Source organism: Manis pentadactyla, chromosome 12 (genome assembly GCF_030020395.1).
Source record: "Manis pentadactyla isolate mManPen7 chromosome 12, mManPen7.hap1, whole genome shotgun sequence".
In the NCBI taxonomy this organism is placed as follows: Eukaryota; Metazoa; Chordata; class Mammalia; order Pholidota; family Manidae; genus Manis; species Manis pentadactyla.
Window position 1 is genome coordinate 42,982,457 of NC_080030.1, and position 15,284 is coordinate 42,997,740.

At 43.4% G+C, this 15,284-nt stretch overlaps 1 protein-coding gene across 7 annotated transcripts in view; it reads right to left on the reverse strand.

The window, feature by feature from the left end:
- PLEKHG1 (pleckstrin homology and RhoGEF domain containing G1) overlaps nucleotides 1–15,284 on the reverse strand; it is a 202,421-nt gene that overhangs the window by 20,480 nt on the left and 166,657 nt on the right. For all 7 annotated transcript variants that reach the window (XM_036906962.2, XM_036906963.2, XM_036906960.2 and 4 more), the window contains 6 exons: nucleotides 13,628–13,674; nucleotides 9,621–9,771; nucleotides 6,289–6,420; nucleotides 4,386–4,568; nucleotides 4,200–4,295; nucleotides 3,927–4,013 (listed from right to left, as the gene is read on the reverse strand). In XM_036906962.2, coding sequence (XP_036762857.2) covers nucleotides 3,927–4,013; nucleotides 4,200–4,295; nucleotides 4,386–4,568; nucleotides 6,289–6,420; nucleotides 9,621–9,771; nucleotides 13,628–13,674 — 696 coding nt within the window. The remainder of the gene's footprint in view (nucleotides 1–3,926; nucleotides 4,014–4,199; nucleotides 4,296–4,385; nucleotides 4,569–6,288; nucleotides 6,421–9,620; nucleotides 9,772–13,627; nucleotides 13,675–15,284) is intronic.

The window sequence follows — 15,284 nt, forward strand, 5'->3', positions numbered from 1 at the left end:
AACACAAATGTTAGTTCAATTTCTGGGAAGTACACTTACAGAACAATGTGAATATATGAAATGCACAAGTCTCTAATTTCATCTCTGTTCAGAATCAGACAAGGGTTTGTTTATACACCATGTATATGAATAGGCAATATGACTACTTCCAAGAAGTTTCCTGGTATCTATAAATTTGACTTGAGGAACTCAGTTTTTTTTTTCCTGTCTTGGTCTTTAATTTCAAAAAGTACGATTCCCACATTTTCCACTAGGAGTCAGCCAGTGACCATTATTGAATTAAAGGAATAGGAGGAGGTTGGAACTCCACTAATGAATTTCCAACAGCTGTGTTAGCATTATTAGACCAGCGATACGTTTTTTGATGTTTAAAAAATTTCCCATTATGCGTTTCTTTTATTTAATAGGAATAAATCTATTTTGAAAGCTTTAAGAAAAAAATTTAATAAATACTCAAAGTTCAATTGATTAATAATCCTGCTTAAATAGAAAATTTTTATAATTGTACAAGTAGATAAAGTATATTATATGAGTGTGTTTTCATTGCCACTGGGAACAGTGTGGTTAAGACTTGCTCTTTGGAGCAGAACTGGGTTTGAGTCTTGGCTCAGTCATGTACCAGCTGGAAGAACGTCTGTGATTTACTTATCTCTGTGACTCTTTTATTTCTCTAGGATGGGAAGAATAAGACCTTCCTCATAACGTGTTTGGTTGAGGTTGAAATAAGAATATAAATGACTTAGTACCATGTATGTGTACTCAAGAAGTTGTAGCTAAAACAGAAATGTTTAGATTCTAAAAGGATCAAGAACTTGGGTAAAAAAGTACAATTCAGTTGTGACTCTACTAACCATTTTAACACATAAAGGGAAGACTGCCTGGAACACACACATCTAGTGTGGGAGAAAGAGGACAGGTAGGTAAGCCAGTCTTGTCTTGTAATGGCCTATAATTACCCTTCAGAATCCCTTTGGCAGTTTTGATTTTCCCAGTAGACAGTTAAACAATAGGTGGTGCATATAAGAGATGCTTGGCCATTGCTCAGAAGGGCATTCCAGGGCGCAGGGCCAGCAACCCAGTGACTAACCACGAAGAAAACTCAGTCGGCTCTCTGCATGAGCTACCTCACATGTCGTAACAGCCTGATGAAGTGAGACTCATGCCAAAGTCAAAGCTCACACCTGTGCACATTCATTTCCTGGGTACAAGATCATTACTGACAGCCCCTGAGAACAAGCTTTAAGTGCTTCTCAAAATACAAAAGATAGACTCTCTCCTTCCTCAGATATCTCTTCTTATTCCCCACCAGTTCTGCTCTCATGACCGTTACCCCATTTTCTGCTCCACTTCACCCCTCTTCCCCGGAGCATGGACCATTTCACCACTTGTGTGGATAATCCAATCTTCACCCGCACCCTAGTTCCCAGCTGCTTTATTTCTGCTACCCTTTTCCTGCACTCCTGAATGGCAACATGCAATCTTAGCCGACCCCAGAACCTTATCATCACCAGGAACTGCCCTGCCTTGAAGGCAGGACTCCAAAGTCTCTTCCTCAACTACAGATCCGTTTCCATCTCCCCTCCTTTGACTTTGGCTGAACCAGGTCTCTGACTTTATGAGACCAGCAATCCTTCAACCCATGCCCATTTTCCCAGTTGCTGTCGCTCTCCACTCAGCCTGGAAATCATGCTCAATCACCACAACTATGTGCAGATTAGCATGTCGCCTCCCCTCACCCTGTTAACCTTCCCCCTCACTGGCCCTGCCGACCCCCAGCCATGGGGAACCCACATTTGCTGTGGTTCCTCCACAAGGGTTTCCAAGTTGCTGAGCAGATTTTAAAATGACCTCATTACACTGAATCATGGTGGCCAGCTTCATTTGGTCTTGCATGCCTTTTGCAAACGATTTCAGTTATCTTACTGACTTGACTCTTCTGGCCCATTTTCTTTAGCAAGTATTCTCAATCTCCTCACTTTTGCTCAGGAACCTACCCTGTCTTGGCTTCACTCACTAACTGACATGACCACAGACTTCAGTGAAATCAGAGTTAACCTTCTCTCAAGCCTCTCTGGAAGTTTCTCCAGCTTGGGGAGATGTTTCCGACCCTTTCCAAGACTGCCCTCTATCTGTGTCCTTGGGCCCACATCCCACTGCGCAGGGCCATATTCCACCCAGCACCCCTCCCCATATCTGTATCTCCTGCCTTCCGTTCTCCTTCCTCTCAGCCTACTTGTGTCCATGGATTTCTTCACTCACACTGTGCCTTGCTTCATCTTGCATGTCCTCAAACCACCATCTTCTTTTGTCTTTTCTGAAATTGTTAAAAGGTCTACACCCAGTCCATCTGTTCTTATCCCCCACCCACCTTTCTCTTCAACTCACTGCAATTTATCCCTTTGTCTCTTGGTTGTCAAATCTAATATCTACCTTTCTGTTTGAATCGGGTTTGATCTCCGCAGCATTTGAGCCTGCCGCTCCACACCCTTTCTTTGAGATTCTTTCCTCCTTTGTTACCCCACCTTTCTCCTCCAGCTTTCTTACCACCTCCTGGGCTGCTCTCCAGGTCCCCACCCCTCTCACAGATTACTTAGATGTTCAGGTTCCCCAGGGGGCTTCTTTCTTTTTACACATTTTTATGGGCTAGCCTATCAAATCTCAGGGCTTTGGTTTCAGTGTGTGTGAGGAGAGCCTCCAGATCCTCAGCTTCCGAGACGGGAACTCCCACCTGCGCTGCCCTCCCCACCCCCACCTGAGCACAGAGGCCCCCCTCTCACTCCGCCCTGACCAGTTAGTCCCCTTCGCAGCCTATCCTGCAGCTCACAGCCCCGTCCTCCTGGCCCAGCTCCTGACTCATCCTTGACTCACTGCTCCCTCTCCTCGTGCACTTGGTGGGTAAATCCCGTTCCCTCTGCCTCCAAGACGGGTTTCGCTTCTGCTGCCCACCCCCTTTGCAGCGGCTCCCTGCAAGTGCCCCTTAGCTCTTCCCAGAGTATTATGGTAATGTGCTAACTTTTCTCCTGCCTCCAGCCTCACTCCTCCAAGTGATCTGTCACACTGTTCCCAAAGTTACACTCTCAGAACACGGGGCAGGCCATCCCATCCCCTTCCTCCGAAACCTTCAGCAGTCTCCCACTGCTAGTAAAGCCCGGACCCCGAGTGTGCCTTCAAAGACTCCGAGCCCCGCTGATGGCCTTCCACCCCTCCACCCTCACCTCCTACTCCGTCTGAGGACTCAGCCCTTCCATCTAGAGTCTGTGTGCCATGTACTCCGAGCACCCACCTGCTCACCTCTCTGTTTCTGTTTGCGCTGTTCCCTCAGCTAGGTTTTCCTTTCCCTTTCCCCTACTTATTAAAAATGTTCCCCATCCTTCAAAACTGGGGTAAAAGGCATTCTCCCTCCTCTCCGCTCAACTGCAACTGAACACTTTATCCTTCCACAACCTGGCATATGCCTCCGTTAATTCATCATGTTTGGCAAACAGCTTCTTGTTTACATGGCTCGCTCCCTCATCTACAAACTCCTTTGCAGTTGAGCCTGTGTCCTATTTCCCCAGTGTTCCCTCAAAGCCCAAGCTAGCTCGGGTCCCCAGCGGGTGTGCAGCACACCTTCAAATAATTCTCATAACCCTATTTTGTATGAATTGTCTAGAAATTTTCTTATAGACTTTTCCTTATATTTTCTTCTTTTAAGCTTCAAAAGAAAATACAACAATTAAATTAAAAAAAAAAAAACCTTCCAGAGTTTCCCTACACTTGTGGGGAGATTGTGAATCTTCAGTGTACATGGCTGGTTTAATTGACCCCATATGTACCCCATCTCTCATTTTTCGTCATCTTGAAATTCAACATTTACGGCTGGCAGGCTGCCCCCCTAGGACCCGAATTCCCTTGCATTTTCCTGTTTCTTGACCTCTTCGTCTTACCTTAGCAGGAATCTTTGCCGCGTGGTTCTCTAAGATCAGCCTCTTCAGGTGCAGAACCCACAGGCGTTTGTCTTGCTGGGATTTAGCCTAATGGAAGGAGGTTTGGACAGTCAGACAACTCACACCTCCACCACGCACAAGATTCAGATGGTCCTGTAGCCCTCTGATAAGACGGGAAACACACTGCATGGCCAGAAAGCTCTGGAAAGGCCGTCTGGTGCCTGGTGCTCATCCTCTACCAGACGAGCCTCACAGGAGGCGAGCCCATGTTACCTGAACTGTGTGCTGCAGCTTGGGGTTCTTGTAGTGGAAGACACTGAAGCTGAGCGGCTCCTTTGGAATCATCTCCACGAGCATGAGGTTGCCACACTGAGCGGGAGACAGAGAGGGTGAGGCTCGCTTGGAAGAGAAAGGAACCAGCTACTCACGTCCTTGCCTGTGACCAACATGCAGACCTACCAGGATGTGAGCTTTGTATGTAAACGTGTCATCTCTCTTCTTTGTGATGAGAAGCAGCTTGTCAAAGAGGAAGAGTGTCCGCTCGTTCTTGGCCCGCTGGATGCGGAAGGTGCCTTCAAGCACCAGCTCTCCATAGCTGGTCAGGTCTGGCCCCTTCCAGTTAGTAAGCAAGCTCTGTATCTCCTGAAGAAAGGAATTCGGCATGTGACTGAACAGGAGGTGGGAGGGCAAGGCAGTGAGTACAAGGTGGCTCATCTGCTGAGCTTCAAGAATGGTGTCTAAGTCTCTCCAGCGGGTTTCAATGGATCTAATAGCATCTAACGATCCACGACAAAAATACACATGAATGGGTGTCACTTGAGGGCTATTCCAAATGAATCAAGTTGTTAGTTGATGAGTCACCAAACACTTGTTTCTATTCCTTGATAATTCCTCTACAAGGGCTGGTGGCAGCAGCTGTGTCTTTCAACAGCTTCGTAAAGAGGCCACTGGCATATGACTTTCTCAGATGGGCCTCCATCCCTAGACTTTCTGACCCTCTAGTCTCTGGACAAAAACCTTCAGAGCTATTGATTTGGAAAGACTTCCTTCAGAAACTGAAGTCTACACCACAGACAAATAACTCAAAACTAAAGCCTATGTAAAAACACACAAGATACAGCTTCTCAGAAACTTCCTGATAGCAATCCCATATAGTTGGGGAAGAAAGAAAAGGAGATTGATAAATAAACATTGATAACATGAATTTGAAGTTTCTTTGGGATTTATATTACACCCATATCAACACTTTTAAAGGAAGCTGATTTTATTATTTTGAAAAATGAAAAATATTCACAAACAGCATTTTATTAAGTAGCCCATAAAAACCCAAAACTTCATTGATTGAAAGTATAAATGGAAATGGAGATTAAATCTGAGCCAGAGCCTGACTCAGCAGTGTCTTCAGAATGCTAAACAGACCCAGAAGCTATGAGAAACAAGACATTTAGCCACTTCAGACACTATGTGTACAAAACACTTGATGATGAGGCATTAAACTTTTCTTACGGCTATAAAAACAGACATGGTCTTGAAGATCAGAATGTGGCCTTCCTTTGATTTTTGATAGTCAATTGCATCACACCACACTCTGCCTGCCTACAGATGAAACCTAGAGTTTTGTTTGGACTAAATAATGTATCTTTTTTCCTGAACTGGGCATAGGTATTCGGCATAGCATGTAGTCACTCTGGGCTTTTATTTCTAACTCCAGGGATACCCAGGAACCTGTGACCAGCCTCTGAGCCTACATAACTTTTTGTTTTAAATAGTACATCATCTGAGGTGTCCAGGACATGATCACTGGCTCATGACATTCCCAGGGATTTGGGGCTGAAACTGTTGGTGATGGAAAGGACCTTAGCAAATACCTTCTCTGTCTGATTTTAAAAGTGAGGAAGCCAAAATGAACTGGCGAGGGCTCGTCCTTAGTGAAACTGCAAGGGACCTGGTCCAACACTTAGTCCTTTTTCCTGTGCATCCCCTGCCCCATTAGTGCACACATGCCACCTCCTGATTTGGCATTAACTAGTGAGAGAGGAATGGAGGCTTAAAACCACTTTAACAGCTTGGAGAAAGTTGCTTTCAACAAGAATTAATTACTTGAAATTAACATAAGATAAGGCCATGGGAGACTCATATTTTTAATATGGGTCATTGAAGGGGTTATGAGCTAATTATGAGTTTTAAGGCACCAGGTAACTTTCTGTTAGACACCACATTATACAATGATCAGTATTTTTGGTGTCTTGATCTTTCTTCAGGGAGAGCTGTGATGAAGATGGTGGATGAAGCACAGTACTCGAGCAGCCTTAATGGTGAATTTGGAAAATGACAATGAGGGGCCACCGCCTAGGGAGCTCACCTGCAGCCGGACCGCGTGCTCGTGTTTCCTCTTCATGTCGTTGATGTGCCAGGCTACTCGCTGCATTGTGTCGATAGCATCAAGCACCACATCATAGCCTTCTGTGTCCTTGTCAAGGTGATTTTCTATTTCCTTAAAACAAAAACAAAAACAAAAACCTAGTTATTTTCATCCTTTTTTTTCTTATGTAGTCAGTGAAACATATGCACCTCTCTCTCTGATTAGTTCTTTGTATTTCATTTTCTTATTTATTTACACACCACCATCATTCCTTAAAATTTCTAGATACCTTACCAGAAATACCTGCAACAGATGGTAAAATAGGAATAAAAATGGAGCTAGGGAAAATAGAAGTAGATTAGAATTTCATGACAAGGAGGATAAGAAAAAACGTATACATACACAGGCCATTAAATCTCACAGAGATAGATATTACAGTTATAATAAATATGAGAGGTGATACTACCGTTGGAGATTTCTGAGCTTCCTGGTGGCCAGTGTAATATAGATTTCAGTAACACAGTTCTCACTCTTACAAGATAGAGAATATCCTTTCTCTCAGAGGAAATAAAATGCCTCACACAGGATTTAATATGTAAAAGACTCAAAAACGTAGTGGACATTATCTTTAAAAAATACTTCCATAACAAGTGCATTTTCATGCAGGCAAGGCCTTAAAGCTCATAGGAAGTTCACTAAAGACAATCCTTTAGAGTTCTGGCGTAGATCTCATGGGTCAAGTACTCACTCACTGACGGTCAGCACTTAGCTTAGCACTGGGGGTCCCTGATCCCAGGGACATAAGGAAGGGACATGGTCTCTGTTCTAATATTTCCAGTACGTAAAATACATAAGTCCCCAGAATCCTCAATAGTCTAAGATTAGGGACGATTACATTATTTCTTTAATTCTATGTACTCAGCAGTGTCTGTCAGAGAGCTGGGTGGCCAATAATGATTATTAAATTGAAGGTGTATCTTCTTAAAACAATAACAGAATTCCTATATAAATATTTAAGATAGTAAGATGGTACTGTAGTCCATTAGATCATTTCTATAACATTTATCACACACAATCATTAAGTTAAAGGATGGAAGTTGAATCTTATGGTGCAACATAAGATTAGGTCCATTATTTTATAGTCAGACTTTAAAAATCTTTGTTTACTTTTACTGAGTACTCATGTTCTCCCTTAGGTATTAGGTCCATTATTTTATAGTCAGACTTTAAAAATCTTTGTTTACTTTTACTGAGTACTCATGTTCTCCATCTAGCTAGAAATTAGAAAGAAATTTACGTTTTCTTTCCACACTCAGACTCAGCTGTTAAAAGCATCCTATGAAACTGTACTGCTGAACTAAAAATTCCCAGGTAAGCTCAAGCTCAACAGCAAATTTAAAAAAGCAGTAAGTTCTTCCTCCAGTTTAGAAGCAGTCCTGTTCATCAGCAGATGGGAGGACAGAGTGTGTTCTTAGGGCATCTTCACGGATGGCTACACAACTTTGAAGTGATGTGAACGACACAGGAAGAACACTGCATCAGCTGTGAAGCAGAAATACTTCAAAGGCAACCAGAAGTTGGTTTTCAATTAATCTAACCACTGTTCTTCCATTTTTTCCTTCATTCCCAGTTGCTAGGGACCGAATGTTTGTGTTCCCCTCAAATTCTTATGCTGGAATCTGAAACCCCACGGTGCTGGTATTTGGAGGCGGGGCCTTTGGGAGGTGATCAGGTCATGAGGGTAGAGCCTCATGAATAGGAGGAGGGTCCTTACAAAAGAGACCCCAGAGAGCTCTCTGGCCTTCTTCCACCACGTGAGGAAGCAAGAGTCTGTAACCCAGAAGAGGGCCCTCACTAGCGACTGACCATGCAGGGACCCTGATCTCAGATGTCCACCCTCCAGAACTGTGACAAATAAATGTTTATTGTTTAAGCCACCCAGTCTGTGGCACTTGGTTATAGGAGCCTGAACCAAGACACCAGCTCTTAATTTGAGGGTAAGGGCTGTTTTTCCTATCAATTAAGTTTTTGTAAGGATCTTGACTTGTTATATGTGACATGCATAAGTAACTGTGATCTTAGACTTTTCTTTTCGCTGACAGCCACCTTACTGTCTATAAGGCCACACTAAGAGATTAGTGGGACACACTAATCTTAGATGCCATACTAGCAGAGCACAGCAGAGATCTATTTTGGGACAGGTATTATTTAAGAATTATTTGGGCACTGAATTAGAAAATTAATCCCACTAATCTAAGAGGTCATTAGTATCAATTTAACAGTTAAAGCAATAACCCTGATACAGCCTCACGGAACGCAAGATTCTCCAAAGATGAGTCACCCCAGGCAAACAGACAAAGCTGAGAAATTTCTGGTAAAGTTAGACCATACGAATTCTTCAAATTTTAAATGTGTGTCAAGTGAGCAACCTTAGAATGATTATCCAAGTTCAAAACCTAGAATCATTTAAAAAGAGATACATACAAATTGCAGGTATGTTGATACGGATAAGAACTCTGGATTAAAATATGCTTAAGATTTCTAATGTAGCATGAAAACGATAGCTTACTTTTATCTGCAGCCTGTGAGCCACACTGGATGTGGACAATTCGCAGGATTTGCCCCAGACGCTGGCCCCTAACCACTGTACCATCCTGTCTTTCTCATATTGCAAGGGCAATCCAATCCTACTTATAGAATGAAAATTACTCTCAATGGAACATTCTCCCCCCCATTTTTATCAACTTTCTTAGAGGATAAGAAATGAGAATATGAGAGCTATCTCTATCTTTGTTTCTAAAGCCTCCTTAAATTTTGTACAAATAATGGGAAATGATATAAAGAAAAGATACCCTGAAGTGATGCCGAGCTGAGCTCAGAGATCATTCATCACACCGCTATCTGTCTTCTCCCTTTTCAGTCCCTTTTCTTTGCTCGTACAAAAGAAAGTCTATGACAAACAGCTCCCCTTCCTAACTGCCTACTGATTCTAGGCTCATGGAAATAGAATAAACCATAAAAAATCTGTTTTTCATTAAGATGACAGCTCCCTGCCTGAAACTTCACTGCCCAGAATGAGGTACTCTCCTAAGCCCTATCAGGATCAGAGCTAAAATCAATCTTTTTACTTGGCTGCAGTCAATGGCGCTTCAGGCCTAGAATACAAATATCTCTAATTCCTCAAAGCAGATTAGTCAGTTGTAAAGTATGAGTGTATAAAACTTTTTCATATGTCCACAGCCTTTTTGGATATATTTTTTTCCCCTAATCTTAATATATACACATAAAATCCCCATCCCCTGGAAAGTCCTCATGTGCAGACAGAAACTTACATGCAAAAGGAGATGATACTTGAGAATCCGCTGAACTGGTTTCAAGAGATAGGATCCCAGTGGCAGTGAGTGTTTCAAAGTTTCCTGACGCTCTCTGAAGAATTTGGCCAGCATCTTGTTCCTCATGCACTCTGTGAGCACAGCCACTGATCTGCAAGCAGAATAAACATTTGTATCTAAATTGTCATGCTTATCATGGGCATTCAGGTTTTAAGGGCCAGTGTTAAGTGTAAATGCCCTTCAACAGGTAGGATAGTGCCACCCAAAGCTAGACTAAAATGCCTCTGGGCAAACTGGAGAAACGGTCCCTCTGGGTGCATGAATGAGAAAAGGCACTGTAACAAGGCAGCGGCACCTGGACCTCCACCTCCTAGCAGCAAGCTCCTTACTTCCAGGAGATGCAGCCCCCTGGCAGCGCATGTGCTTGGCAAAGGGAAGGTGAGCAGGGGTCAGCCCCGCATTGCCTCCTAGCTGGGTGTCTGCTAAGTACTCAAACCGCACAGGTCAGACCACAAGGAGGTGGCACCTTTGTATTAAGCAAAAGGAGTTTCTTCTTCCCAGCAGATCCAGCCCATGCTGGGCATTTGTCACCCCTTCTGCTGGTCGCCTTTGTATAACACATAAACTGTGTGACCTTACGTGTAGGTCATTGGAGACCTTGTCCCATGGGTTAACTTCCTTTTGAGAATCTTTGAACAGATCCCTCTGTCCACCTCCAATTGGCTTTCCTCATTCTAAAGACAGCTTCTGAAGCAGCTACTTAACCTCACCTCTTAAGGAGCATTACCTCAGCAAGAGTATTAGAAAAGCAGGTCAGGATTCTTTCTCCATTCCAGCTCCCCCAAAGGAACAGGTACAGCCCCCAAACATCCTAGGGGAATGGTTCAAACAACGTTCACATCTTATATGTAAAGCTGGCTAGTGAGCTTGTGGACTCACTCATACATGTAAATTAAAATCTTATGTCTCATAATTTAGAAGGAAACAGGTGGAAGTAATTTCAGCCTTTCTCTCCAAGTGAGTAATGTGTTTTCAGGATTAATTTAGAAAATCAGATAGAGCCAAACAACAAAATAAGACTCCTTGAAAGGTAATGAAATGGAGGTCTCCTAATTAAAGTGATTAGGATCCTTTCTGTGCCCATATGCTTCGAGAAATACCTAGTCAAATGGGTTTATTTCCCCCACATATGGAGATTTCAAAGCTATTCATCATGTAGCCTAGAGAATCTTCTAAGGCTCTTCAGAGTCAGGACCAACTGCCCAGGAGCCCCTTGGCCCTCTGAGGGCTTAAGCGCCTGCCTGAGGATAAGGCTCCTGCAGCACACTGAACCCCAAGCATGCTGAGCTCTTGATCCAGGGCAAGGAAGACATCTGAGGACCATGACCCGAGGGCTCTGGGCCCCTCCCTGGGGGGGAGGGGGCGCTCTTTCTCTTCACAGCGAAATCACTGGGGTGTGACTGGTATGAAGAAGGTGGCACCTGTCAAGGGGTGCTGGCGACAGTTACTATCACCAGCCTGGATCCAAAGCGGGAAGAAAAGTTGTCAGATGGGCTTAAACACCTGGCACTCTTGGTGTGTTAAGATGGGAAAGGAAACCTCGGGCCTCAGAGAGCAAACTGGACACAAGGGGACGAGAGGAAATATTTTTCTATGAAAACCACACTATGGGGCAAGAAGCGGACATGCCTGCTTCACTGAGAATGCCTTTTGAGCATCTATTTACTAGTATGTTTCTTTCCTTTTTCAATGTCCCACTCAAAATTAAAAACACTTCCTCTAGGAAACTGTCCTTAACTCTCCTCCCTGGGACTTGTTACTCCTTAATTGTACGTATCTTTAGCTTCTTTTACACATTACTGAGTCCTTTCTACATTACTTGGTATTTATTGATTTGATCTTCCCTGACACAATTTTGCTAATGCATTTAGTTGAACTCTGACCCTCAAAAGAATATGAAATTGCTAGAAGGCAAAGAATATTAGCTCCTATTTCCTGCCAACACACACAGCTTAGAACCATGCTCCACAAGTGCAAGGCTCTTAAAAATGTTCTTGCACAAAAGATTTTGCCTGTCCCTTGACTCTGAAGCAGCCTAAAAGGCTGCCTTTAGTTTGTACTCTCCTTTTTTATTACTAAGTCTGAAAAATCTTAACTTCCAAAATGGCAAAATCAGAAATTATTTCTTCAAATGACATGTTTATACTGAAATTTGCACAGACACAATTGCCCAGACAAGCCCCTCTAGCCTCTCGGATTCTGATAATTGGGTCCAGAACTTGGCTGACTCCTCAGAGTTTGAATGTTTTTTCTTTCCCCCAGGAAGACACTTAGAGGAGAAGTTGAGGGCCAGTTCTGAGATTTCTCTGAGTTAGGGATGGGGCAGTGCTGCTTTTTAGCTTAAGGTCCATGTGTTTTAGCTGGGGCATCTTATAATTTCCTGATTATCTTCAGCATAGAGGTGGAAACAAATACATTAGGAAAGCATTGCTTAAGTGAAACTGTTAACTCTGGGTGTGTCTGTAAAGCACATGGTGATAAATGTGCTAATCTGCATGTGCATTTGGTTCTTGTTTCTAGGGAAACCTGGGAAAGACATGGCTGGCCACCAACTAAACAGCCACAGCACAATATCCTGACCAATATTTAGAGGAGGAGACTAAAATCCTCCAGTGGAAATGATTTTGCCATCAGCAAGCCTGAGTCCCTGGCCTTTAATCCTTTGGCCATCTGGATTCCCCCAAACTGGCTTTCTGGGGCCACTCACACGCGGCGGGTGGGGAACATGTGTTCTGCTTTATAGTCACAGCCCTAGGGGCTCAGCCTGCTGGCTTCTCTTCTGGGTGGATCGCACTGCCCTCTCTACTCTTGGGGACATGTCTCTACCAAGACTGCTACAGAGCATGTAAAACCTCCACAGCTCTCATTTTCCTGGCTGGCCCCGGAGATTCCAACTCAGATCCTGCTGATCGTGGGAAAGCAGATGGTACAAAGGCACAGGGCAGGGAGGATCACAAAGCTTCAGAGACGTTACAAGGACAGAGTTGCACAAGGTCTGAGGTTAGAGACACCTCAGTTCACATCCTAGCTGGGCCACACTCATCAGCTATTGGACTCTTGAACATCAGTACACACGTCGGAGCTTCAGTTACTTTACTCATACAGTGGGGATGTCGCAGGGGAGGCAATAAACTAGCACTTGTTGAGAACCTACTATGTGCCTGGCACGGAGATGGATGTTCTGCTTTCCTTTAATCCCTCAGCATCTCTGGATTGCTGTGAAAGTTAAATTCAACAACATTCTGTATTTATAGCATTTAACACAGTGGTTAAGCATCAGTAAGTGCTCAAAAAATGTCTTCTGCAGAAAATGGAAATTCCAACATTGCGACCGTGGTCTTAGGCTCGGCTCCCTTACTGAGGTGGTCAGTGTATTGTCAGGATACAATTTTTGGATACAGTTTAGGATACTGTATTGTGCTCCGTCACTCACTTCCCACCCTGACTCCCAGTGTAAACCAAACTGGAGCCACGGTCCAGGTGAGACAATGAGGCCTCCCTTTCTCTAAACTCCGTAAAACCTACATAATTCACGGGACTTACATAGCAAAAAAGAACACATTTTATCCCCAGCGAGATTACAAAAATTAATTTGCAGTGCTTCCCAAATTCTTAAAAATATGGCACACATACAAAAGGGATAACAGACCAGAAATGACAGCCAAACACAACTAGTTTGCTTCGTTTCTCACCTACCAGTCTTTTTGGTCTCTTTCAAGTTCTTTCCCAATTTTTCCACTGCTGGCTCTGCTGGGAGTCCCAGAGCCCGAATGGATCAATATCTGCCCTCCACCAACCCCCCGTCATTCATTCTCAGCAGGCTCTGCATTTTCTCTGCAGCATTCAGCACAATGCCAGGGACATAACGCCCAACACCAACACACAGAGGCCTCACTTGAAACAATAAGGATGTGAATGAAGTGCTCCTGCACATGCACAGTGCATACCTTGGATAGTTAGTGCAGTACTGGGTATAAATGTGGAACTCTTCACTCTGCAAGGAAACAGAAGAGACTGTCATAGGCAGAGAAGCACTGGCATCACCATTCACTTAAAAACAATAAAGAAAAATGGCATTCATACCTTTAAATTTGTTTCTCTAATCACATGGGCCTGTCTCCTGAGCCCGGGGCAAACATCTAAGCCAAAACATCTCCCTGTTTTATACCTAGAATCCACATACATGTAAACTCATTTCAGTTCAAAAAACCCTTATTGAGCATCTACTGTGTTTAGGTGAATCTGAAGGCAAATTGGAACAAGAGGAAAATAAGGTTTCTGGTCCAGTGCTCGTAGTCCTCTGGTGGGTTTGCAGTGCACAGAGATATAAATAGGTAGTTTAATATTATGTGGCAGGAACATGTTGGAAATATGCACAGGGCATGAGAAAGCTGCTATCTCCTTTCAGGCCCTTGTGTACGCAGTCATCTCTGCCCACCGTCTTCCCCACTTTTTTCATAGGGCCACTATGCATCCTTCGACACTGAGCTTAGGCTTCATTCCTCCAAAGAGCCTTCCTTGAGCTGTTTGGCTGAGCCAACTGCTCCTACTCAGGGAAACAATGCCCAAATGTCTGTAGCGTTTATCAAATGACAGTGATATTTTCTGTGTATCTGTCTGTCTCCCACTCCAGGCTGTGCGTTACTGCAGGGAAGGCACCATACAGTGTTCGTTTGGCATATAACATCTGTTGAACTACTAAATACCCCTGTCACATACTAAACTGAAAACTGTATTTGAGATCAGGATCCCCGTCTCATCTGTACACACCATGCACAGCAGCAAAGCCTCAAATGCACTGAATGTTTCACTAATCAAAGTGGAGTCTTGCCTTTTGCTCTGATCATATTCCCAGTTCCCAGGTGTTCTCAGTCTTTCAGTCCCAATGTTATCAAATACTTCTTGCTCTTAAAAGCTACTTTTTTTCAAAGGGTAAAACCGTGACCTCCATGTAAATGTAAAATGAACACTGTCATTTTATTTAACCTAGTCACAAAGATTTCATGTAACCTTTTAATCAGTGAGGAAAGCAGTAAGATACTATAGCTGGATTCAAGGGGAAATAAAAGGATCATACTTGTAGGTTGAAGGAGAATGACAAGATGAATTGACAAATAGACACAAAACTGCTTCTTCCTACAGGGATGAGTGGGTAAAGAAATCAAGCATCCCTCTGTGGGACAGTATTCGTTTGCATGTCTGTGGTCAAGAATCTTTTACACTGCTATCAGTTATCTACAATCTGGGTGTTGTAAAAGAGTTCAAAGGCAACAACAAAAGGTACAGAGACCATGCTGAATCATGTAATTTAGAGGGGTAAATCGGAAAATACTTATTAACTCTTCTATTGAAGGTACCCAGTAATCTTTTCAGTTGATTTCAAAGTCTTTCACAAATTTCCCTACACTGCCAAGGGAAAGAGGTAGTTAAGGGGCAGAAGCTAGGTTTTTAAACTTTTGACAGTAATTAAGTTAGAATAAGTAATTCAAGGCCAATGAATTGCTAGCTCTTGCAAACTCTAAAATGGAATCACATCATGAAAAAGAGCCTCAGGCTATTTGGGTCGTGCTCCACATTCTGCTTTTCTTCCTTTTACTTCTTAAA